The 25,133-nt window shown below is 39.7% G+C and overlaps 1 protein-coding gene across 3 annotated transcripts; it reads right to left on the bottom strand.

Annotated features, from left to right (window-relative positions):
- Positions 1-398: 398 nt before the first annotated feature.
- Positions 399-25,133, bottom strand: GOLGA3 (golgin A3). 3 transcript variants are annotated; one of them, XM_071445349.1, is made up of 24 exons: positions 24,845-25,133; positions 22,833-23,184; positions 19,771-20,052; positions 18,798-18,910; positions 17,631-18,322; positions 16,351-16,462; positions 15,634-15,940; positions 14,834-15,036; positions 14,596-14,733; positions 13,499-13,660; positions 12,208-12,576; positions 11,795-11,872; positions 10,582-10,845; positions 9,996-10,090; positions 9,616-9,832; positions 8,886-9,029; positions 8,061-8,258; positions 7,445-7,561; positions 7,075-7,214; positions 6,144-6,276; positions 5,826-5,948; positions 5,290-5,454; positions 4,926-5,086; positions 399-4,490 (listed from the first exon to the last, which is right to left on the bottom strand). In XM_071445349.1, exons 2-24 carry the CDS (start codon positions 22,960-22,962, stop codon positions 4,283-4,285), a joined length of 4,551 nt encoding a protein of 1,516 aa, XP_071301450.1. In that variant the 5' UTR covers positions 22,963-23,184; positions 24,845-25,133; the 3' UTR covers positions 399-4,282. The 3 variants fall into 3 exon arrangements, with proteins under 3 accessions (XP_071301450.1, XP_071301451.1, XP_071301452.1); XM_071445350.1 differs by having other exon boundaries at positions 19,894-20,052; positions 24,845-25,130; XM_071445351.1 differs by lacking the exon at positions 19,771-20,052 and having other exon boundaries at positions 24,845-25,132.

The raw sequence follows: 25,133 nt of genomic DNA, 5'->3' as shown, positions 1-25,133 counted from the left end.
AGAAAATAGTATTGCTTTAACTCACACTGTTTAGCATTGCAAGGAAGGTACAGGGATCTCTCTCATCCAGCCAGTTTTGGCTACATTAGAATGAAGATGACATTTCTGCATTGTTCCATTTTGTACACTCAAACTCCACAGGCCGACAAATTCAGGCCAAGGAATTGTGTTTCTTCCCTGATGAGTTCAGCTAACTGAGAAAAAAAAAATATAATGGAAATACAAGCACAATGAAGTTTAGATGTGTGAAAAACCAATACACAATAATGTTGTCTTTCAAAATAAGATTTTTTTTCCTTAAAGGTGGCTACACAGCATATTCAGGATCCCAACACAAAAATTCCTGTCCAAAACCAAAGAGAAAATGGTAACTCTCTCGAAGCAGAAACAACATGGGGCCCTTTAGCAAAAATAGTTTATTGCACAAAACTTTTAAAGGAATCCCTATGCACATAATTTTTATAATCAACATGCTTTGTATGATCATAAACATTAATTGTACATAGTGTAACTCCTCCAGCCCCTGGGTTATCCATTCTTCAAGAACATGGAATTATTAACTTCTATCTTTACAAATACGGCCTAAGCAGACATTACTGAATGTCATACATGGAACAGAACCATTTCATTCAGAACATCCTTCCCTCCCCTAGAAATCTGTGCATCTGTATTGGAAATGAGGCTGCCCAAGCCCAAAGTGTTGCTCATTAGTAGGAGGCAGTGATCAGATGACAGCTGATGAGCATCAGTAATTCCTCTGGACAGCAATTGCTTTCACAGGAAAATACTTAAAGGCTCTGATCACAGCAAGTCACATGCAACTATTCCCACTTTCCCCACAAAGTTAATAAAATGTATATCACAAGCTTCTGCATCACCAGGAGTGAATTTGTCATCTTTAAGGTAAGTTTATATTGGTAATACCACCTGTCCCCAGCACACCTTTGATGTTGTCGCAGCTAACACTAAAATAGCTGTGCCACTGCAGTTCTCTCCCCTAAGGAGGAAAATATAATCCATGACAATATGAACAGTAGAACATTCATCCTGGATATTACTTTTCACGTGTGAAAATCCCATAGATTGCTGCTAGGATATTGCCTGAATAAACAGTATGGGATCAGATCCTACTGCTGCATGAGTGGATAGGGGACTCAGCTGATCCCAATACAGTGCACAAATATTTCCAAGAAATCTGGAAGACAACAGAATGGAGCATTATGCAATATTCAGCAATGCCAGAGACTCAGAAACATTTTATTCTATTGTAGGGTTTGCTGGCCTTTGTTGTGATATTTATTTTAAATGCACAGTTATTCAAGAGCCCTCAAAAACTCAACAGTATCTGAAAAAATAATGCTGCACCATTTACCAGCTTTCAGCACTGGGGAACATTCTCACATTGCAGTGACATTTCTCCTTCATTAACTAGATTTGGTTTAGTATGTAGCAACCACTGAAGAAACACAGAAAATACATTCTATTGCAGTGCTTGAAAAAGTAGAATAAAATTATAAGAGATTATTCTTCAGATTCTCCTGATTATTTGGCAGTGCTGTGACAGGCAGAGGGGAGACAATTTTCATTCCTACAGCTAAGTTACTTTATTGCCTAGACAGCAGACCTGAAGCTTTGCAGACTGAGCATGCTCAGCCTCAGGGAGAGGCTTTTTAATAAAGCAGCAACTATTTCTCTGGGTCATTAAAAACATAGCTGATGAGCTTCAAAGAAATGGCCTTGCCTTTATCACACACTGCATGCTCCTTCTAGTTGACCTCCCAAGCGACTTCTGTAACTTCACTTAGTACCTCACCAGATCTGGACCCTCTAAAGTCTCAGTGTCCTTCATTTAAGTAAATGACATGGAAAAAGCACATGGTGAATATAACAGGAAAATACCCAGTGTCCAGGTACTGCCAGCAGCAGTTGGGCCAATGCAGAATCTAATCCACAACAGCTCCCTCATCTTGGAAAGGGAAAAACACATCTAAGGCTGATTGTGCAAGCTCAGATGTCTTCAGGAGCTAGTGAGAAACTGCAGCAGGAGGCAGAATGGACACAAAAAGGAGAGCTGACATTCAGAACAACTAGGAAAGATTCTAAAAGTTCTGATAAAACCTTTATCCATACAACCACTGCTGAACTAACAGATTAGAAGATAGTGGATTCTGAACTGTAGGCAATGCATTTAATGAAGTGAACAGCAGCATTACCGCTGCACAAGTAGTATTTTAAATCCTGGACATTTGGTAGTTTTCTTGTACTGAATATATTATTCATTACAGTTTTTTTTTTTATCAATACTGTGGTTTGGTTTTTATCTTCTTTGAGCTTAATATACAGGCAACTTCAAGAACATGACAACAGCAATATAATCAGTACCATTTACTCTACAAAGCAGACTGCAGCAGTGTGCAGCAGACATGTCTTAAGCTAGTTTGTAAAGCTTTTGATTTTGAATTGTTTGGTAAATCCATCTGATGGGCATCTAGTACCACACCAATGCATTCCTTCCTTTAACAGTTGCAAAACCTTGACTGTCAGCACCACTTGACTTTGATCCCAAGAAAATCTAAGTTAAAATCCAGTATCTGCAGGGCATGAAATCATTCAGTAAAAACATTTATAGTGCAAAGTGTTCAACTGGACTAGAGCTTGAAGTGGTAGCTACGAGAAATCAGACTTTGGATAAATATAGGTGGGTTTGGGAGTTTTGTTTGGTTATTTATTTTTTGCCTTACTGCTAAACAAAATGCAATATCCTTCCCCCTCCTCTACAACCAAACCCAAAAACAGCAACAGCCTCTTTGGAAAAATACATGAACTAGAATTTTTTTTCCAGCCTTTGAATACACTTGTACTTAATAGATTTTTTTTTTTTGTTAACACCAAACTACAATGGATATAATTCACTTGTTTTGTTTTAAGGACAAAAACATTCTAGTACATTAGTAACCACTAAATCTTCCAAATACCCTAACACTGAATTTTAGAGTGAGGAGAGGGCTGGCTTGTCACTGCACTATGAGCCACATGGAGCAACGGGACCAAAGATGAAGGAAACTAAAGTGAGCTGCTTTAAAAATAACTTAGTCAAGGTGCTCTGCAGAGGGACTGCCACAGTACCAACACTTCCACTCACCCTGGACACCTTGGAATAGAGGGTGCAAAAAGAAGAGGGAGTGTGTGGGAGAAGATAAAGCTATTAAAAATAATAATTTTATAGGCATTATAATTATGTCTTTTAAAGTAAAAATAATTACATTTCTAAAAGCTCTGGCTTTAGGTGCTGATTCCCCTAAGCCATTTGTACAGTATGTCAAAGAGCAAACTTAAACATAACATTAAAACAATGACAGTAACAAAACCCCTCATTGTAGCCTTAACTTACAGTATATAAGCATATTAAACCAGATATTCAAAGTCAGAAAATTATGATTTTTTTCTTATGTATATATATATATATATATATTACACACATACTTTTAAATGGGTGTCTACTTCAAAACTCGAAATAAAAAGGTGCAAATTATTTGTGCAGTGAAGCAAAGCTCACTACTGGCCTGTGACTGCAAGAGAAAAACATCAGCAAACGTCCCAGGCAAATCTGCCAAAGATACCAACTGCTCTCTGTTGCTTGTCTTTACAGTCTTGTTTCTTCTGCTATAGGTCAGAGGTCATCTTCAAAACTGGAAATGGCTTACAATAACTTATTTTCCTTCAAATACAGATCTTGATAATCTACATTTCAAAAATAAGAGATTATAGGAGGGACAAGAGAATACTTAGCATATCCAGTTCTCAACCACTGCTGATGTCTGAACATGAGAACTTACTTTTCTCTGTAGTTTGGCTACAATCCAAGATGAGGGAAAAAATACATCCTACTCCCACAAATTAAAAAGAAACAAACAAGAAAACCTAGATGTTACATAATTAACAGTAACTCCTTAACAAACTCACCCAGATTGAACAATTGCATACTTGAAACCAGATGCTCCTCTTGACCTCATTTTAAATCTTCATCTCAATCTCTTACTAGACCCTCAAATGAGCCAGATTCACCACTTGGCAGTACCCAACATGACAGAACTGTTTCAAACAAATGCTTAGAATAGCACATTCTGCATTTACTATTCCATCAGGTTCTCGAATCAGTGCCCTTTGCTTCTACAGGCAAAAGCACAACTCTGAACACCATTTAAAAAACTGAAATAAATAATTTTTATAAAGATTTGTTTATATACTTAAAGCAATAGGAAGAAAGACAACTGATAAGAGGTTATAGTGTCAAAGCTTCCTTGTCACTAACACTACAATTCTCTTTCTTTTCATCTGCAGTAGGAGTCTCCTGCTGGTCTGATGCGCTTGTAGGACTTGTAGAAGTAAGGTCCATTAACTTGCCCTCAATCTGAGTCCATGAAGACATTGATTCATGCACTGTAATGGTGTGTTCCTCCATCTGCCGCTGAAGGCTGTCCATTTCTTGCCTTTGGATTTATTGAGAACAAAAAAAGCAAAAATTAGCAAGCAGAAAACTGACTGCTAAATGCAAGACCAAAAAATTACTTTTCTGATTTTTGATACCTACTCCAAGACTACTTAAGATATAGCTGTATACAAGAGAGAGAAATCTACAAGAAGCTTAAGAACAAAACAAATACAATGTGCTTGATTAAAAAAATGTTAATAGCTGTTTTTGATTTTTTCTGCTGTGTACAATTGTTTAGTTTATTGTAAAGTCTTCTTTCACTATGGCAGTGACCATATAAGCAAGCACTTACAAAGACAGAACATCCTACGGTCCTAAATATAGTCTCAATAAATAATTAATTTTACAAATCCTTTTTTTCCTCATGGTGGCAGCTGGTTTCCTGAAAACATTTTTAAGATTCCTTACTATGGTTTAAAACAACAGGCCATACTTTAGCTGCCGCAGACAGCTGTTCAGGTTCTTTAGAGGCTCCTTGCTCACAGCTGTTGGTTTCAGCAGTTCTTCCAGCAAGGCAGCAGGCACTGGACAATCAGGAATCTTGACTGGAGTCACTGGATTGGAAGAGTTATTCTCGCCTTTCAGTTCTTTCCTCTGGTTAAAGGAAAAAAAGGAGACAGAAACACGATTTTATTTCATCAATATAATTTTTCCCACCTAGAAAGAGTCTCACATCATGCTACTGGTGCACATCTGCAAGGAGCAGGAATCACAGGCACATTCATGTTAGGCTATTTAAGAGCATTGGCAGAGAGCTTTCCTGTACTTTACAAAAAGTGTTCTTTCTATTTAAATACCTTCTTCATCTTGCCATGCTTCAGGTCCAACTTCAGCTGCTGGTTTTGCTGCAGCAGTGACTTCATGCTGTTCTTCAGTTCAGTCACTTTAGCCTGCAGCATAAACTTATCCTTCTGAGTTGCTGACAGGTCTTCCCTCACCATCTCTAACTCAGTCTTGATGTTCTAAATGGGAAGAGAATCAATGTGATGTAAAAAACAGCATAAAAATTTCAGCCAACTAATGTTTTTATAATCTTATCAGTTTTCAGAAGAAACTAGAAGAAAAAAACACACAACAGTGTATGAAACTGTTTGCTGTTTAAAACAAATTTGCCAGATTTGCCAAATGGCAGAAAATCAGAGGTTAGGTTAAAAGAAAGTCAGTAGCCTATTTTAATGGCATAGAGGTTGAAGAACTACAAAGGTAACAGCACAGTCAAAATAAAAATTCAGAAAAAAGTGTAAGTATGCTTTTAAAAAATAAAAATATAGTTTTAATTATCCCCCTACAGCAATCAAAACTTCCATCCATCAGAATTGGCTCGATTAAATACCTGCAGGACAACTTGTATCCCTTCTAACTCTTTGTGACTGCGCTGTTCAGTCATGTCCAGCTGCTGCTTAAGGGTTTCAATTTCTCTTTCTTTTCGTTCTACTTCCCACTTCAGGTCTTCCACCTACCAGGGGAAAATAAAATGTCATTGGAATTATCTACAGGTGCAATCAATCACAAAATCCAAAATATATTCTTATGTCTCATGAAAACCTTCTTAAGAAAACCTAGCAAAACTTTATTAAATATGCTGAATTAAAGACAAAATCATACAGTGCAATAGAAATACAGATAAACACAGTAAGTGTTCACTTTTTACCTCTTGGCTTACTAGAGGCTGTTCACTAAGTTTGTCATCCAGGTTTTTCTGCAGAACTTGGAGCTGAGATGTGGCTTCTGCCAGCTCTTGCTGGAACTGAGATACCTCCTGGGAATGTTTTTCATCCTCTACCCTGCACAGCAAGATTAACAGACACAGCAGTTACTCAATCTGTTCTTTAAAACAAGAACTTCACTGGGTTAGCCAGTTAACTATAAATGATATGACTGTGCATGGAACCTGCTTAATCACAGCTTTGACTGAGGGCTTTGCCAACACATTCATAGAGCAAGAGTTAAATCACAAGAAGATTTTATGAAAGATATGTATAAATAATAAATATTGAAAAAAAATTATTAAATTCTTGAGCACTGGTAATAGTCCAATTACAAACAACTGATTATGCAGCAAAAAAAAACCAAAAAAAACCAAAACCCTGTCAGCAATTTTGCTTTGTTTCTGGAGGAATAGAGTTAAGCTTATATCCATTTTCATGTAGGTCTGATAGTTTCTTATAATTTAAGAAAAAAAATTATATATGAGCAAACTGAATTTTAATACATTGTGGAACATAGTCAATAATCAAATTAATTCTCTGTGTAGTTCCTCAGGGATGTAAAAGAGAGGAATAATAGGATATATATAAAATGTTAATCCTTACTAGCAATGTGAAATATTATAAGTGTGTGGTGAAAGTAGAAAAAAAAGCAGATAGTGAAGCCTAAAACCAGTGTACCTCAGGTCTAACTGAATTATAAAGAGAGAAAAATGCAGGTATTTGCTCAGAGTCCAAACAAACATCCATGGTTAGGTTCTGCTGAGGAACATTCAACATAATCCACCCCAAAGGGGCAAACCCAAGAATTCACTGATGTATGGCTTTTTGAGAGGATTTGCTTTAACTACTGTCCTTTTTGAGACATTTACTTACTGCAGCTTGTCCACCTCAGCCTGCAGGGCCTGGACCAGCAGCTCTTTGGCGTGGAGCTCCTTCTTGATCTCACTGAGCTCCAGCATGGCTGCCCGCTGGTGTCGCCGGTTGTGGGCTGCATCCGCTTTGGCTGCTGCTTCCTAGCAGGACAAAAAGATGCAGATTTACTTTGTTTATTCTCTGCAGGGGAATCATAAAGGGAGCTTAACACAGGACACAACAGAGGAGACATCAACTGATCTTTCAGCCACTGCCCATCCTGACAGACCCCCTGCAGGAAGCAGGATGTTACAAAACATAGGTTTCATTTCAATATACTTTTTAAATACCTTTAAATCGCTTTGTAAGTAAATAAAAGATGAGCCATTACCTGCTTCTGAAGGTCTTTAACTTTTAACTTTTCCTTCTCTAAGGAAGCCTGTAAAGCTTGAATAAGTTGTTGCATTTGCTGATCCTCTTCCTCTTTCCGCTTTAGGACTGCCTGAACCTATAACACATCACAAAAACAAATGCACGCTTTGTGTGGACTCACTGGAAGTAGAGGAAATACAAACACAAGCCAATGCAGGGATTGAAGAAAAACTCTCTGCTGTTCACTGATTACTCTTTCCACACAATACCTTTAACCTTACACTTGTAAAAGCTATGGTTAAATGGTAGCTCGTTGCCTGTGTCCAAATGAATGAGGGAATAAAGGAATAAAAATTATTTATCTCAATGAATCCATATGTAACACATATGGATTTGGTATGTTCCAAATACCTACACTTTCACTATTGCAAATATTGTAGTGCAATTTTATAATTTTTTTCTCTAAAGAAAACTCTGTTTAGTGCAAAGTCCCATTTCTGATTTCTTGTTCAACCCCCATATTGATCCTGTTATGCAACACACAGGGCAGGCATCCAGAGCTGAAGAAAATGCACCAGCCTTGTATCACATGAGCCAATTCCCTTCTGAAGTTATTACATCAAAAAGTGAAATACCTGTAGATTCAGCTGTACCAAGTCTGCCTCTCTTTTTGCTAATGCTGTTTCGAGGATATTGTTGTGCTCCCGCAAAGCAGCGTTGGACTGGCTGAGACCTGTAAGTTTTCCACGTTCATGTTCCAGTTCGAGGGCCAACTTCTTATTCATTTCTTCTAAACGTTTTATCTTCTTCCTGAAGCCTCTAGATTCCTGGAGCTATAGTCAAAGAAAACCATAAATCAAACAAACATAACCAAACAGCTTCGTGCTACTATCATAAAAAACTGAGTTAAACTTATTAAATGTCTAGTTTTTCCAGAGTGGGATTTCTTTTTTCTTTTCTTTCTTAAATGAACAGTAAAAAATAAGTTCACTTTGGTATTTTTTCCTGTTGGAAGACTAAAATGTTTGCTAGAAAGAAGAATCCAGGAGTACTGTGCAGGTGCAGATCCAAAGCAGTTGATATATATGATTTTTTGGTGCCACTCTACAACTGAACACCATCACCTGGCCCTCAGCATCACTGGGGACCCATGACTCTCAGTAGTTCCAGAAGCTAATGGTTTATGTATCCTCACTGTCTCATGACCAGACACAGCTGATATCTAATATAGGAACCACTCCTCTCTCACATCCTCTTTCCCTATAGGACAATGACTCATGAAACCACAAAGAACCAGCACAAGGCAACAAAATTTGCAAGTACCTCTGACATGATGTTTCCTGTCCATGATTCTGATTTTCTCCACCATTGGAATAAAATTTTAGTACTACAATTTTTCCCTGTCTCGCAGGCACTTTTTACTGTCATATGCCCATCTACCAAGCAAATAAAGTAATCACCTCATCTTCAAGTTCCAGCACTTTCTCTCTGTATTCTTCAAGCTCCTGGCTGGTCAGTGAAATCACTTCTTGCAACTCTTTTTCCAGCATCAACTTACTGCTGCCCAGAGCTCGCAGCTCTGTCTTCAGAGCTTGGATCTTCTCCTAAAGACAAGGGGGTCACATGTGATTAGTGCATCACCCATCTTCAGGAGTCACTTCTGCTTTGGTTAAAAACCTGCTTCTCTAGCAAACATGAAACAAGGTGCTAGTGTTTAATTTAAAGGCCTCCTCAGAGTTTTCCACCTCTGCATCTAGTTACTGCTGTAGGTGTATTTGATATCTTGCTCCATTGGTTCAAGAAATTGGAGCTTCCCTTAGTAAATTAATTTTCTTGTTACAGGCCTAACATATATAAATAAACTGTGGCTACCTTGAAAAGCTTTTAGCTGTCAATGAGAAAAAAGCAGTAAGAGCTAAAATCTTGGAAAACTTTTAGATACTAACCCTTAAAAAAAAAGATTAAACAATTCCACCAAAAAACCAACCAACAAAAAAAATTTAATCAGTAACTCTATCTTTGCCAAATCACCTCTCTCAAACACAGTTAAAGAAGTTCTCAGTGCTCAGAACCCTGACACCATCCTGTTATCTAGCTTTACTTTCCAAATATTTTCATCACTTCAGGGTGAAACAGTATTTCAAGACTTATAGCTCTGTCTTTGTACAATGCCAAAGGACATCTGCATACCTGAGCAATCTGGTCATTCCCACCATCAGTAATTTGTGCTTTTAGTTTGCTCAGCTCTGCCTCAGCAGATTCCTTTGCAGTAAGAGATTCCTGCAGCCTCCGACTGAGAATGCTGACTGCATTCTCATAGGCTTTGTGTTTTGCTTTCATCTCTTTCTGAGCACTGGTCAGGTCTGACCCGAGACGCTTCATTTTCTGTTTCTGCTCTGTAATGGCCCTGGTGTGAAAGGAAAAGAAAGCACCAGGTAAAAACAAAAGCTGCTTGACAAATAGTACTACAAGATTAATTTTTCACATGACCCAACAAAACCCAACATCTGAAAGCCAAATATGAAAACCAGATGCTGTAGTTCTTTTGTCTGTGCTAGAAGAACACTTACTTTTTTGCTTCTTCTTGCATTTGCTCTACTTGTTGTTTTAATGCCTGATTTGCCTCAGCAAGAGATTCCATTTGTTCCTTATCGAACTGCAAAGACTTAACAGGAAGGAAAAGAAGACTCATGAGTGTAAGAACAAAAGCATTTTGCTGTCATGTTTGATTATAAAAGAAAAATAATGAAATTTCAAAATTACTTCCATCTCTAAATATAAATTGCTCTCTAGTCCTCCATATTCTCTTTCCCTTTTCTCTTTAACTCTTTTCTTTGAGGCCACCACTGTTGACACATATGAAGAGTGTTTGGATCTTGTTCTCAGATGGAGTTCACTGCAGGACCAAGGAAACTGCTTCCACATCAGTCTTCTACCACTCCTGTAGTGCTTCTCCCCACTTACTTACATGAGATGTTAGTAAGCAGTCATGCACTTACAGAATTTTGGTAGGTATATGTTGAAATGTCTAGACTATTTTAAATATATAACCAAGAACATGAACTAGCAGGTGGTCATTCTGTTTCTTTACAAAGTTAACAGAAAGAGCAGTGTATCCTGGATGTAACACTCTCCAAAGCCTTACACCTTCCATACCTGCAGGCGTGTTTCCATATCATCTCGTTCTTTCTGCACTGACTGGAGGTGATTTTCTAGTTCCACCATCTGCTGGTGAACCTGAGATACTTCCTTCTGTAGTTTTGAATGCTCAGATTCGAGTGACTGTTTCTCAATTTGGATTTTCAGCAGCTCTTTTTTTATCTCCTTCAGCTCCGAGTCCAGGCGCTTCTTTGTCGCTTTCAGCTCACTGATGAGCTGGTCCTTGGAGCTGGCATCTCTTCGATAAGCTTCCACCATGACCTTGCACACAAGAGTTTCAAGAGGACAATGTTTCACCTCTGTTTCAGCTTTGCAAATTTTTGACTAATTTACTAGAAAGTATTCACTGATATTCTTTTAGTTTGAGGGGGTGGGGGTGTCATACAAACCAGCACCAGCTTCTGTAAGATATTTAGTCTGGTTCAAAGGCTTTTATTCAAGCTCAGATATCAAATTATCATATTAGCAGTTTATTAAATGAAACACCTCAATGTTCTCTGCAGTAAGGGATACTCTTCTTCACATTTTTATGGAAACTGCATTATGTGCCATTTTTAAAAACCAAACTAATTGTAAAAAATTAACCATCCTACGCACATAATTAGTAACTTTTGCCATGAGAAGAAGGTTTAACTATGACTGACAGCTTAAACAGCCTTCCCAAACTTAAACATAACAAGCTAAAACAAACTTTGACATTAGGCTAATAAGCAATCAAGCAGCAAATTAATGGTGCCACCTTATAAATAAGACACATATATGTGCAACACTAATGACATAGCCATTTCAAATTACTGTTTCAAAACTGTGTAAATTCAGAATAAAATTTGCAGTAAAGCCCTTATTTACCATCTAATTACTGAAGCAACTATTATTTTTCAAAGCTGCAAGGAAATGACAACACTTGAAGATTTACATGAGTGCTTTTGCAAAAGCAAATCTAATCAACAAATCAAAGACATTTTCTATGGTGCATCACTTGGCAAAGGCCAAAGCCCTATCAAAGCATGCATTTGTTGGTGGATCAGCTTTCACATTAGTTACAGACAGAAATTCAACTGAAAGCTATACATTTTCTGTATTTTAATGCCACAAAGTTCTGTGATACAAAAAATAGATCTCAAAACTTCCCCAGAAGTACATGCCTTCACTGTAAAAGAAAGTTTCTTCCTTGGGTTTATGTATCTGAAATGTCTTTGGTTTTACTTACCTTCTCCTTCAGGAACTGTTCCTTCACTTTTTGAAGCTGTTTTTTGAGGCTGGCATTTTCTTGTTGCAGATTTTCCACCTGCCAGAGGGGCAAAAAGCAAACATTGCTTTATGAGCCAAATGTCATATTATACCTGATTTCTTTGGTGAGCTTATCTGTCTGATTTGTAACAACTGCCGAATCTAACAAGGATGCTGTTTCTGACTAAGCATCTCAGTGGTGAGATAACACAACATTTTATACAGAAATACACTCACCAGATCACCACACTGCAAACCAAATTACTGCACAGGAAAGATGTTTGGCCCACAGAGCCACAGAAAAGAGCACACTACAAAATTACTTCCCAAACTGTAACCTGTACTCCAAATTATTGTATTTTAAAACTGGTAAGATTTCAGAAAGATCAATACCTGGCTTGACTTGATTGCCATTTCTTGCTTCAGCTGCTCCAAGATTTCTGATGTTACCTCTGTACCTTCTCCAAGGCGTGTGGCCCCTTCATCAAGTTGCTCTTTACTTGCTTTTGCTGCCTGCAGAGCCACCTCCAACACAATCTTCTCATTCTGCAAATACTGGATTGTGTCATCTTTAGAAGCAGCATCACTCTGGAGCTCTTCTAGCCTGGCCTTCAGTTCATCATACTGTGTTTGCAGGTCATCCAGGGACTGCTCTTTGGTGTGCAGTGTCTCCTGGGTTAGAGTCAATTGCTTCATCAGGTCGAGGTGCTCTTGCTGCAAGGATTCAAGCTGCAGATCTCGCTGATGCAAAGTCAACTTCACCTGACAGGAAATATTTTAAAATTAAATTAATACAAAACAAAGGTTATCTTTGCAAAAGCACTCTAATCAAAATCAAGTATTATAATTAATATTTCAGCCTGTAGGAGAAAACAGCAGAAGGTGAAAATATTTTTAACTTTCTGAGCCCACTTGTATTTACTCTGTTAATTGTATTGACTGCCTTGAGCAGCATCTGTTACCTCACAGGCTAAGCAATGACCAGAATGACAAACGTAAAATATTCATAATATTCATTGCATTCAAAAATTTTACTTGAAAAATGTGTCCACAGCAAATTCAGGTAAATTCAGCATTATTAATAATACCATATCATGACATGGAATATAGTACTGAGCTATCACATACTTCATGTCACTGCAGCCCTTGACATGGTGCCTGCATAAGGTTACGAGGTTAAAGCAGAGCTCTGTAAGTGTAAATGTATGTAAAGATATGACTGTAAGTGTAAATGTATGTAATGACATGACTGTAAGTGTAAATGTATGTAAAGATATGACTGTAAGTGTAAATGTATGTAATGACATGACTGTAAGTGTAAATGTATGTAATGATATGACTGTAAGTGTAAATGTATGTAATGATACCCTGACTGCCCGACAACTGTGAACATGGATCTGTGGTTTTTGTCTATGCTTACAATAATTACATGCTGAATTCACTAAAAAAAACAGCATCTGGCAAGACAGTAGTTATGAAATTTTTAAAAAGTATTATTACTGACATGGTTGGAAAAAAGGCTTTTTCACCTGAAACAGAATGACTTTAGCATGCACTTCATTTTTGCAGCAATCTTTCAGTTTTCAAAAAGAAGTTTAGAGGTCAGTATCAATTTACTATTGCTTTTTCTGCCAAACCAGTATTTCCCTTGGAATTCCTGGGAAGTTGATTAACAACAGTCTACCTGTTCCAATTCTTGCTCCAGTGTTGCTGCAGAATCAGCCATTTTCTGAAGCTGTTCTTTCTCATCCTCAAACTCCTCTAGTTTCCTCTGCAAGTCTTCTTCCACCATGCTTTTAGCCTCCTGGATCTGCATGAAGGCAGCTTCCTGATCTAACATGTCAGCCTGCATAGAAAAAGCATGGAATCAACTTCTACAGTTTCAATGGAGGGGAAGGAGTGGGAAAAAAATAGGAAAAGAGAAAAGTAAATTATTAAGAAAATTTGTAGAGGAAAAACACAAAAATAATTCTGATGTCTGCCTTACACACCTGTATGCCTTTACTGAAGTCACTCAATCCTATACTTAAAACACCTTAGAATAATAATGAATGTCTTGCATACTTGTGGCAATCTGAATACCTATTAAATATCACCTTGTCCTTTCTCAGTTGATGAGCAAGACATGAAGAAAAATAATCTTTATTAAAATTAAGCTGTCTGGGAAAATTCTAAACCAAAAGGGATTCCTTGGATGCTGTAGCTACTCAGGAAACAGTCCTGTCATTTATACAAGCTATCAGTAACACTGCAGATGGGTGCTTCCACTAACTTGCTGCTTTACTCTCCTTTGACTCAGAAGCAGAAATGTCACTGAAAATCAGGGGATTTTAATGTTCTAAAAGCTTTGGAAATGACTGTACTGCACTTCAGATTTTACCCAACTTTTCTTACTGGAGAGAAGGAAAGACAAACCTGATCACTGAGCAATTTCACACACTTAAAAACCACATTACTGATTTAGATTAACTTCCAATTAAGTTTCCTCTTGAACAAGTTCATGGATGGGGAAAAGACAACATTTACATTTGCCTTCAAAGTTCAATTAAAAACAAATGCCAGAACTGAAAATGCAAGTATCACCTTTGAATGACCTTCTTCCCTCTTATTGTTCATAATGCCACGCAAATTTATTTGCTCTCAAATATTTACTGCTTTTATAAGGCAGAATTTGAACCAATTCATAAGAATTCTATGTTACCTTGCCAGAATACCCTTGATTTTACAAAACACAAATACACAACGTGGGCAGAACATAACTCATGAAAACCCTTCACAAACCTCAATGTTTTGTAGTTGTGCTGCAATACGTTCCTTTTCTTTAATGGACCTGTGCTGGGTTTCAGTCAGCTGCTGAGACAGGGCCACATTCTCTAGTTTGAGATGTTCCAACATCCCTGCTTGAGTCATTTGCCCAGCCTAAAAGAAGGAAAAAAAAAAATCAGTTTTTTCCTGGGGATAAAACTGACAAAAAAAAAAAAAGATTCTCAGTTCTCCCATATGCAATAAATCCCAATACCTGTATATTGGCCATCTCACTCTGCAGCCTGACACGGGCCTCCTGTGCCAGGACCAGCTGCTGCTGGTACCACTGCCTCACATTTTGGAGAGATGTGATTTCTGTTTCAGATGCCTTCAGCTTGTTGGTCAGCGTGGTCCGTTCCAGCTGCACCTTCTGAAGCTGGGTCTGCAAGGAAGCCAACTGCTGTCGCAGGTCATGAACTAGAAAAACAAAAATGAAGAGCCTGGACTAACACACCCCATTGTGCTATTCTTATGCACACTTTTTCAAGGATTATTGCTGTATTTGTAATTTTATCTATTTTTTCCTTAATTGTTGAACAAAAGCACATATGCCTAATTATAGAAAGATTGGCTTTTCCTGCCAAAGTGCTAGAATCCAAAGTACCAGGTCATAAGCAGAATAAAATTAAACTTAAATGAATCACTTCTGTAAGCATTCACAGTTCCTTAGAGGCAGAAAATATGAACTAACTAAACATCAGGAAGTAGGTGTCCTGGCACGTAGAGTCATCATTACAAATCAGCATTTGTACAATTTTCCAAAAAAACAACTAGGCCACTGTCTGGACTAAATATTTATGCCTCTCTCTCCAGGCTGGCAGTGGCAGCTTGCAAACTGTGGCACTTCTGTGACACAAAATCAAAACCAAACATCTTAAAATTGAGACCATTTTATTAGTATGATATCAAATAAACACAAGTTTTAATTTCTTCTTCTTCTTGGACTTCAAAATCAAGTTGAAATAAAATGATTTATGGAACAGATTTTAAAGACTGACATTTCCATCACCCCACCTGTACTGTCTCTGGTGAGAACATTTTTTTGCATATCTTCAACCTTCTGCAGGAGTCTCTGGTACTGCTCCTCTGCTAACTGCAAATCATTGTTTGAAGAAGCCAAACTGGCATTCTTTGCTTCCAAGGCATTTTGCAGGTCAGCCATTGCTCGTTCCAGATCCCAGCAAGACTGCTTTAATGTGGCCACTTCTGAGCTCAGGGATTCCTGCTTCTGCTGGCTGTTCTGGCTGTGCTCCATCTGTGCCTGAAGCTTCATGTTCAAAGCTGCAAGTTGGGCTTGTAGCTCAGTCTTCTCTTTGAGAGCCTGAATGTGTCCAGAAAACCAAAATGCAGGAGTTTCATGAGAAAAATATATTAGTGGCTGACTAAAAAAGATGCCCAGCAAAGTGGCTTTGATAAGGCAAAGACCAAAGGAGGTGCTCCATGCTCTGGAGCTGAGACTCCCCATCTCTCTCTGTCCTTATCTCAACCCACAAGCCTTTCATTGTTATTTCTTCTCTTCCCTGGCCAGCTGAGGAGGAGAGGGACTGAGCAGCTTTGGTGGACACCTGGCATCCAGCCAGGGTCAGCCCACCATGGCACTCTTGTAAAGTACCTCATTCAATAATGTTTTTACAAAACACAATTCCACAAGTAATGAGCAAGAGGTTCTTGAAAATTAATTAAAATCTTATTTTGATTTGCTGAATACAGAATTCCAAATTAATTTTCTACCTGATTAGCTTCTAGTGAGAGTGCTTCTAGTTGCCCTTCAAGTCTCATCTTCTCCTTCATAACCTGCAGCATCTCGTCATGAGTTCCTGCGATAGAGCTTTCCATAGAAACACTGGAGACAGAGACAGCACAAGCACAGTCACAGGGTTACAACACTTGTCCAGTTGAAGAAAAGTGACTCTGAAAGCAAGAGGTACTCAGAATCCCTTTGGCTGAGACTGTAGCACATTATTCTGGTTTATGATAGATGCAGAACACAGTGTAACAACCTCTGGTAAAAAGAGAAAGAAATTATATACCTGCTAAGGTTTTATACTTTAGTTTCCTGTACTTGCAGCAACTAGAATCTAGTGTGGCACCATATATTTGTTATTTTTCAGAACTGCAATCATTGACTTCATCATATTCTGCATTTACAAATCCCATTTAAGCAGACAACTGGACATGATGGGATCACAAAACCTTCACAATTATTCTCATAACTTCACAATTATAACTCATAACCTTCACAGTTATTCTCATAACTTCTCCATAAGAAGGAATAACAGGTATTTGGCATAAGGGATTCCTTATGCTGATTCCTTGCTGTACAGCCAAGGCACCTGGAGAAAAAGATCTTTTCCAATTACCATAAGAAATAAATCTAAGCCAGAATGATCATCAACAACTGATTGTACACCTCAACATATTTGGGGATGATGCTTTATTCCAATAAAGCGGGGGAAGTAATTTCAAAAGTAGGACATATAAAATATGCATCTGCAGACAACTGATAAAAAGGGCATCACCAGTTACACACTTGCTTTCTGAATCAGTTTGATACCCGTCATATACACATAAGCTTGGGAAACTAAATCTCATTCTCAAAGGGCTGAAGAGGATAAGATATCTAGGACAAGACCCTTGGCATTCCTTAACTATGTGAGGTCTGAAATGTACATGTACAGATGAGGAAAAAGACAATACTAAATATCATTGAGGCAGTCGAGTCTGTACTTTCAGACTTTATAGACAAAGGCTCATGAGTGATTCAGTGAATGAAGTCCTTCTATACAGACAGAAACAACTGCTTGCAGTACATTTAACACAGCCAGTCGCAAAAATATCTTTCTCTAAAGATATACTTGGTAAATAGGTACTCAAGTGAAGCAACCTCTCAGATTCTTTTAGAATTTGTAAGCTACTAAGAGACTCGATAACAGTGTAAGTTAAAACTGGATCTAAAGTTAGTAATAGGCTGCCTATTCCAAGAAAATACCATTAACAATAGATATCCTTACCTGCTAGAAATACTGTCTCTCCTGCTCCGTACCTCCCCATTAACTTCTTGTTCTTGGGCCTGGTGCTCCACTGCTGCAGCCTGCAGCACCTCACTAAGGGAAGGAAATTGCCCCATTGCTTCAGGATGTATCTTCTGGCCATTTATTGTATATGGAGTGTCCTGTTTGCCTTCTGCATTCTGCAAAGTGCTATACAGCCCTTTCCCTGATACACTGCTGTAGGTAGAGCTGTCACTCTCATTTCCATCCAGCCTCATTCCCACTTCACTGCCATCAATCTCTGAAATGCTGTCTCCTGCCAAGGAGGAATTCTCTACCCGATCATCCACGTCAGAGGGCAGGCTGATCTCAGACACAACTGATGTTGGGCCACTTCTGCTTTGTGTCAGAGCCCCCCCAGGTAAGTCAGGAGCCACGGAATTCCCAGTAGCATTTCGAGCATCTGAATCTTCAGTTCTGTAGTCAGCCAAGGACCGGATCTTGCTGGCCTTAGACTTTGAGCTTCTTCTTTCCTTTGAGGATGCTGGAAGTCCCAGGCTACCCAGCTTTGGCCCCCTGGGGACGCTGGTCCGCAAAAAGGAATATTCTTTAGTCATTGCTACAGTGCTGGCTCTTGGCAGGATTTCTGGATTCAACATCAGCTCAGGATCCAGGGTGCTGGAGGGACGGGTTTTGGATGTAGACTGACTCGACTAAAAGAAGCAAAGAGTCAACAATAAATTCCAGAATGTTAACTCTGAAATAGCATCAAAGACTTATTTTGCTGTAACTTAAGATATAAAGCTCTACACTTTTACACTGATATTAAACATATGTCCTTTCATAAACAAGGTAAATTATACCAGCAACCAACCCTATCAAGCTGCAGTATATAGATGTTGAAAATGTTCATGTGAGACTCCAAAAGGTAACTGAAAAATATAGGCAAAATTGAACATTTAGGTTACTTTAAGTTTGGTGTCTGTTTTTTCCTCCCCTATTTTAAGTAGCACAAAATGGTACATTACTGATGAGGTAACAGAACCAAATTTTGCCTGTCCAGAAGACAAAAATGCTTTCTCTCATTTGAGAAAACTACTGAATGTTTTAATTCAGGGAACAGAAATGGTAAAGTTTTCAAGCTTCCCAACAAAACACAATCTAGAAGATGTGTTGTGTGGTACTCACTCTTTCTTGGTGTCTCTTCACTCGGTATTGTTTGAGCTGCTCTTCCAGGCGCCTTCTTGCCTGAAGTCTGATTTGTTCTTCATTTTCCAGTGGCAGTGAAGACTCTACTGAGCCTGTAAGGGAAAGGCATCTTCACAGTCAAACAGAAAACTCCAACACAGGTAAAAGGGATGCAAAAGGTAAAGGCCCCTTCTACCATCAGCAACATGCTTCATGCTTAAGCAAGGAACAAAAGGAAAGCCCACTGACATGCACCTCAAATGACCCTCTTCAAATACAGCCTTGTGTAAGCACTGATAAAGCCTGTGGACTTCCACTGCTCAGTTAGCAAATGCTATAGCTCCTCCACAGATGGAGGACATGACAAGAGATTATACAGCAAGAAAAAAAAATATTGCTGTCACTTAATCTCACTTGTCCTGCATTTCTGACAGTACTAAAATTATAAAACTAAGCAAGACCTACACAGTCCACTCATTCCCTACAAGTAGTGGAAAATGGTTCCATAGATATATTTTCTTACCTTTTATTAACTCACATTAAACTTTAACTCACATGAAACCTTTTCTGTAGTAAGACTTTTAGACACCTTAATATAAAGATATTCCCTTCTCCCCCCTTCATTGCTCTTCTCTCCTTTTTTTCTCAGCTTAAAATCACCTGGTTCTGCTGTTCTTTTTTTTAATGTCACCTGTTACTCCTAAAAATCAAGAAGATTAGAATAGCTTCAGCCCCAGAAAGTGTGAATTCCCCTCCAGTGAAGAGCCAGTTTTAAATGGTAAGGCAGTGCCTTAGCTGTAGCAGAGGGTGGTTTACTGAAAGAAAATGAATTGCAGTTCTAAGTAAAAGTTTACTGCAAAAATGAAGTTTAGTTCAAGCTTAAATGATGTTACAGAAGTCCAGAGCCAGGCTCAGAGTAAAAAGCTTTATGCAGCAAGAGAAAGCAGGGGCACCACCATAAACAGATGCTTACACAATTCAGTTTCTTGCATGGGAAGACTTAGTTTGAGAGACTGCAAAGCTTCTTTTCTAAGAGCTATGCCCTCAGCACTAGTTCCCTGAGACTTCCTTAGGCTGTCATGGAAACCAGTCACACCTGGGGATGACTCTTCACCCTGCTCACTGCTGGTAGGATCAAAAGATCCAGGAGAGTCGAGGCAGAGCGACTCTGGCCCATTCTGGCAGGCATCCACTTTGCTGTTTAACTCCAGACCTCCCTCTTCATTTGGCACGTCATTGATGTTATTACTGGTAGCTGGAAAAGAAAGTTTTACTGAGCTACAACTTCAAGCCACTTAATTCATCTTCACAGCTCCACCCAAATACAAAGCCAGCACTAGTGCCTTTACATTGCATGAATATAGAAACTGCTACTGACAGCAACTGGCAGGAGACATTTCATAGAGCATTTTTGATTCTTTACTTTAGAAGACCAGAATAAGTACTTTTCATTTGCTTTACTATGTGGCCCTCAAGCAGGACCTCAAAAGTCATCCTAAAACATATCTTCAAAACTTCACAGAGGTTTTTAAATCTTGTTAGGCTTAGAAGCATGAAACACCAAGTGTAAGGAACTCTGAGAGACAATCTACTACAAGTAAGCCTCAGCAGCTGCAGGCCTGTGCTGAATGATTCAGCTCTTTGATGTGCAGCTGGGCACTGGGGAGAAAGCATCCACCATCCCCATTTCCAGCCTGGCTCAAGCAGTTTCTCAGTTTTAAACTGAGCTTACGTTTTTTTCAAATAGGTTATCTTCATCAAAAGCACAGTAGCAAAGATCATATGTATCAAAATAATAAACCTACCAATTAAAATGCAATTAAAGAATCACTTCAACACCAATATTATCCCCACTTACTAGTATTTTTCTCTTCCAGCAGGAAAAATGCATATTCAAAACCAGATAAACATTTCACAGGTTTATACTCTGGATTTCTCATTTCTATTTCACTTGGCTGGGGACTACTAACATTTATGAACCTGCTGTTGCAAAAAACCCATGTATCTAACTTTAAATTAATTACTGTATATCTCAAATGAACAGAGCACTGAAACAGCCACTGTCTTTCTGTTCATTTCCACACCATGTTATCACTGAAGTAACTGCAACTCACTGGAATAATATGCAATATTTATATTTTTTTCCTAAAGATGGTGGAAAATATTTAACATTTATGATCACAAAGTATTTGCAAGTGCAAAAATCAAGTTCCCACCTCTGCAGTGCATCTTCCCAGCTCAGTGTGAACCAGCAGAGAGGAAACTGAATGAAGAAACTGAATTTGGGTAGAAATATAAAGCTTTCAGACTTAGGCTGCCAAAACCCATCAGCTCTAAGATTTGAATAAAATACTTTTGAAATCTTATTTGTCATGCAGACATTTCAGGCCATTTAGCCTTAATCACTTCTCTGATTTAGATCATCATGTTGTCACAAAAACAGTTGCAGACATGATGGAAGGGGTGAGTTCAACAAGGACATAAAGGAGGACAGAGGGAAAGACTGCTTTTTAATGACTAACATGTTTTAAAACTAGAATATTGGCAAAACTGAATTTGAAATAGGTGTCAATGCTAAGAATAGCCACCAGCCAAAAATATGATGACAGCTCATACATTCAGAAATATTGTTCCTGCCCATCTCAGAAACTGCATCATGTTTATACTTTATTCACATTTTTTCTTCCCAGCAGTGAGTGGTATACATATACCAAAGGGATGCTGGAGCAAAATTCTGGAGGAATGGTTTCCTAGTGACTTCCTGAGGCCAGGAGACACAATCTAAATGCTCCTTGAATAAAGAAATTTAAAGGCAGTAGTGTCAAAACAGCTGCAGTCTTTTTAGAACAATGGGCAAGGAGATGCAATTAGAATAAAAACAGTAGAAAGACACACTATCTAATTGAAAGTCACAATCTGATTGTCCAGCACAAAAGAGAACAGGAACACGTGATCTCCAGCTTCAGAAAAGATGAATGAATCATCACACTCTGCCACTCTGATGATGGGCAGAGTAAGAAAAGCAAATGAAGTGTCAGGGCCTCCTCTCTGCTGCCTGTGACAAGGTGACAAACCTGTGGTGCCAGAAGGCCCCAGCCTCACCACGTCACCTCCTTTTACACAAGGAACCACTGTGGTTTCGTGTGTCTAGGCAGCCACAATGTACACAGCTCTCCACCCAGCCACCCCCACATCCTTAAACACCAACATATCCTTGGACTCCTGCCAGGAAAACAGGGAGATTTCAATTCAGTGCAGGGAAAATACTTTCACAATGAAAGCAGTTAAATACTGGAATGGGCAGGGAGGCTGATGAACCTCCCTCTACAGACACTTTCAGAATTCAATAGCACGAGGGCCTGAGCAACCTGATCTTGCTCCAGGTGTGCTCAGTGCAGCAGGTTGGACTGGATAACCTGCACAGCTCCCTTCCAACTCAACTCTGATTCTATAATCTACTCAGATAGTGGACTCTAAACAGTTTCTCATAAACAGCTGCATGATTATTTTATTATAGAGCTTGTCTACCTATAAAAGTTACTTTGAGATAAACTGGAGAGTACATGCCAGCACCTCTCTTTCATAAAGAGAAGCAGAGCCAGACGTTTTGGCTTTTGCTTAAGTGATTTAATTTATTAGGAAGATTTCTTCTGCCAGAATAAAGTACTCCAGTCACAAACTTACTCTGGAACAGTTATTTCAGAACTGATTGTTCTAGAGAGTTTCAGGTATACACTCTTGGAAACATTATCTGAAGACTGACTGACACCCTGAACAATAAATACTCACCTGACAGCTGATAGTATTTAAGCTAGTAGGGGTTTTTTTTGCTTTCAGAAGAGCAAGTTCTACAGCAAAAGAAACCACAACAGCTTTACATACACACAGAGCTATAGACTTCACCAAACTTGCTTAAAACTGCTGTACAAAAAATTCCTGACCCCAAGGAAAAACTTCACCTGAACAATAACACAGACGATTATATAAAAGCCAGGGTAAGATAGGAAATTATTTGGTGTGTATGAAATAACTTACTGTTAATTTCATCTGTCGTAGGTAGCTGTGACTTGGCTTTACAATCTGAAAGTTCTTCAGGGCTGCTGGGAGCCCCATTACCACTTCTGCTCTCCAAGTGAACATCCTGCTGGACAGATGAGGAGTCCATGGTAAAAATGATCCAGATCCCTGGAAAGTTCTTCTTCTCAACAACTTGCCACCAAGTGAACTACCAAGTCCTGTTTCTCTCCATCAGCAAGAACAGCATCAAGGTGTCACACAAGAGCACAGTTCTGAGCTGGAGAGCTGTTGGTGTGCAGCAGGCAGCTCTAACTCCACATCATGGAAACAGCTCGCAGCCAAAGTCGCAATCACCAAGGAGCTGCATCCTCTAGAAACAAAATGTAGCAAATTTACAAACATTTCCTGGAGCTCTGAAAATATGAGTTAAAAATAAAGTAGTGCCCACAGACAGAACCAGGACATGCAGTAACAACAAAAACAATGAAATACAACCAAGTATCCAGATCTGGGGAGAAAAAGTGATCTGTTTATGTTCACTATTTTAGTAGCACTGATACACTGCAGAAGGATGCAACAGATATTTAGCAAGACAGCTGATTTAGAACCATTGTCCCTTTTAATAGAAAGATCTCTTTGGCCTCTGCTTTAAGAACAAAGCCAGTAACAGAGTAGTATTGTCCCCTGTAAATTACAGTATATATATGGAAACATACCATGTATTTAATTTAAAGGAATGAGTTTCAGTATCTTGTTAAAATGAAGTATGGAATTCAGATTTAACTTTTTAAAAATTAAATTACATCATTACTGTTTACTTGTCTGCAGAATAACAAGTATGAATCACTGTACAGACTCTGAACTACTCATTTCAGCACAAGCTGGCAGTCAGAACACGGCCTGGAACTGCAGCTAAACATTGCCTTCTCCTGTGACCAGCCAAGAAAAGGATTTCCAAACACAGTTTACAGAATTTACAAATGATTCTTCAGGTATTCAGATCTAACTTCTGAATACCTAATCTAACCTCTGGGGTGGGGGGGTGTGGTTTTGGAGAATGCCAAATCAGGAATATTTTGACTGCATTTTTACATGAACACAAACATTTTGAACAACATTCCTTCCATATCTCCAGGGAGCACTTGTGTAACTGCTACTGTGCCACACTGCCCTGGTCACCCTGCAACACCACTATCACCTCCAAAATGTTACTGAAGCAGCAAACAGCTCAGGACACACAGGAAAACACGGTTATGTGGGTGACCCTTACAGAAATGAGCTGTGAAGGAGCCAGAAATCTGCAGCATGTTTCCAAATGGGAAACCTCTACCAAACAAACAAAAAAAAATTAATACCTTTACTGTGATTTGTTACTAATTTTTAAAGGTTTTCAGTACAATAAGGCTTTCAATAAAACTCCTAGGTACAGCAAATAGATGCTATGTGACAGGTTACCAAGAGGAATCGCAGACAAAAGGCAAGCAAGATTTTGGCTCCTTACACCTTGTCAAAATCCAGCCCACACGAGATGGTTTGTTGTCCTTGTCATAAAACGCGTTTAAATGATCAAGGTGATGAAGAATGGCTTTCCCCTGCACAACCCATTCCAGTATTAAACGGAAGAGTATTCTGGCCTCCGAGTCCTTTTGTATCCCTGTGTTTCGCACAACCAGACACACACACACACACAAATGTAGGCACGCCACGGGAACACAATAAGCCCATATGGAAAGGGCTGTATCAAAGTCACGGATTTTGCTTAAAACGCGAACAGTCAGAACGACAACGGGTCCCGGTCACAGACCGGGAGGCACCGGCAGACACGGCCGCGGGGTCTCTGGGCCGGGCACGTCCCTGGGCGCCAGCAGAAGCAGCGGGAGGCCCGGGGCCGCAGCCCACGGAGCGGAACCGAGCCGAGCTGAGCCAGGCGGTTCCCCGGTGCCCCGGGCAGCCCCAGCGCCCCGCGGCCTGAAGCTGCCCCCGCGCCGAGCCACCCCCGCCGCCCCCCATCCCGGCCAGCCCCCGCAGACCTGAGGCCGCCCGCCCGGCGCCGGCTCCTGCCCGAGACGTGGCGCTGCCTGCGCCGGGAAGGGGCGGGCGGGGCGGTGCAGCGCGGTTCTCGCTCCGCCGCCGGCCCGGCGCTGCCGCCGCTGCCGAGCGCGGCCCCGCACGGGCCCCACGGTTCTGCCCCCGCGCGCCGCCGGCCGCGGCCCCCGCCGGGCACAGTCGCGGCCGAGGCCCGGGCGCTCCCAGGCGGCGGCGGAGCCGCCGGGCCCGTGGAGAAGCGGCGGCTTTTCCAGACGGACCCTTCCGGCAGCG

This window comes from Agelaius tricolor, unplaced genomic scaffold (assembly GCF_023055355.1).
Source record: "Agelaius tricolor isolate 1412-34295 unplaced genomic scaffold, bAgeTri1.0.p SCAF_20, whole genome shotgun sequence".
NCBI lineage: Eukaryota > Metazoa > Chordata > Aves > Passeriformes > Icteridae > Agelaius > Agelaius tricolor.
This window is presented reverse-complemented; position numbering and strand designations above follow the sequence as displayed.

Coding starts and splice junctions, on each gene's coding strand:
- GOLGA3 (XM_071445349.1), bottom strand. CDS start 22,962: ATGGACTCCTCATCTGTCCAGCAGGATGTTCACTTGGAGAGCAGAAGT. Junction 7,215..7,444: donor TTAAAGACCTTCAGAAGCAG/GTAATGGCTCAT, acceptor TTGTCCTGCTAG/GAAGCAGCAGCCAAAGCGGA. Junction 5,455..5,825: donor GGATACAAGTTGTCCTGCAG/GTATTTAATCGA, acceptor CTTCCCATTTAG/AACATCAAGACTGAGTTAGA.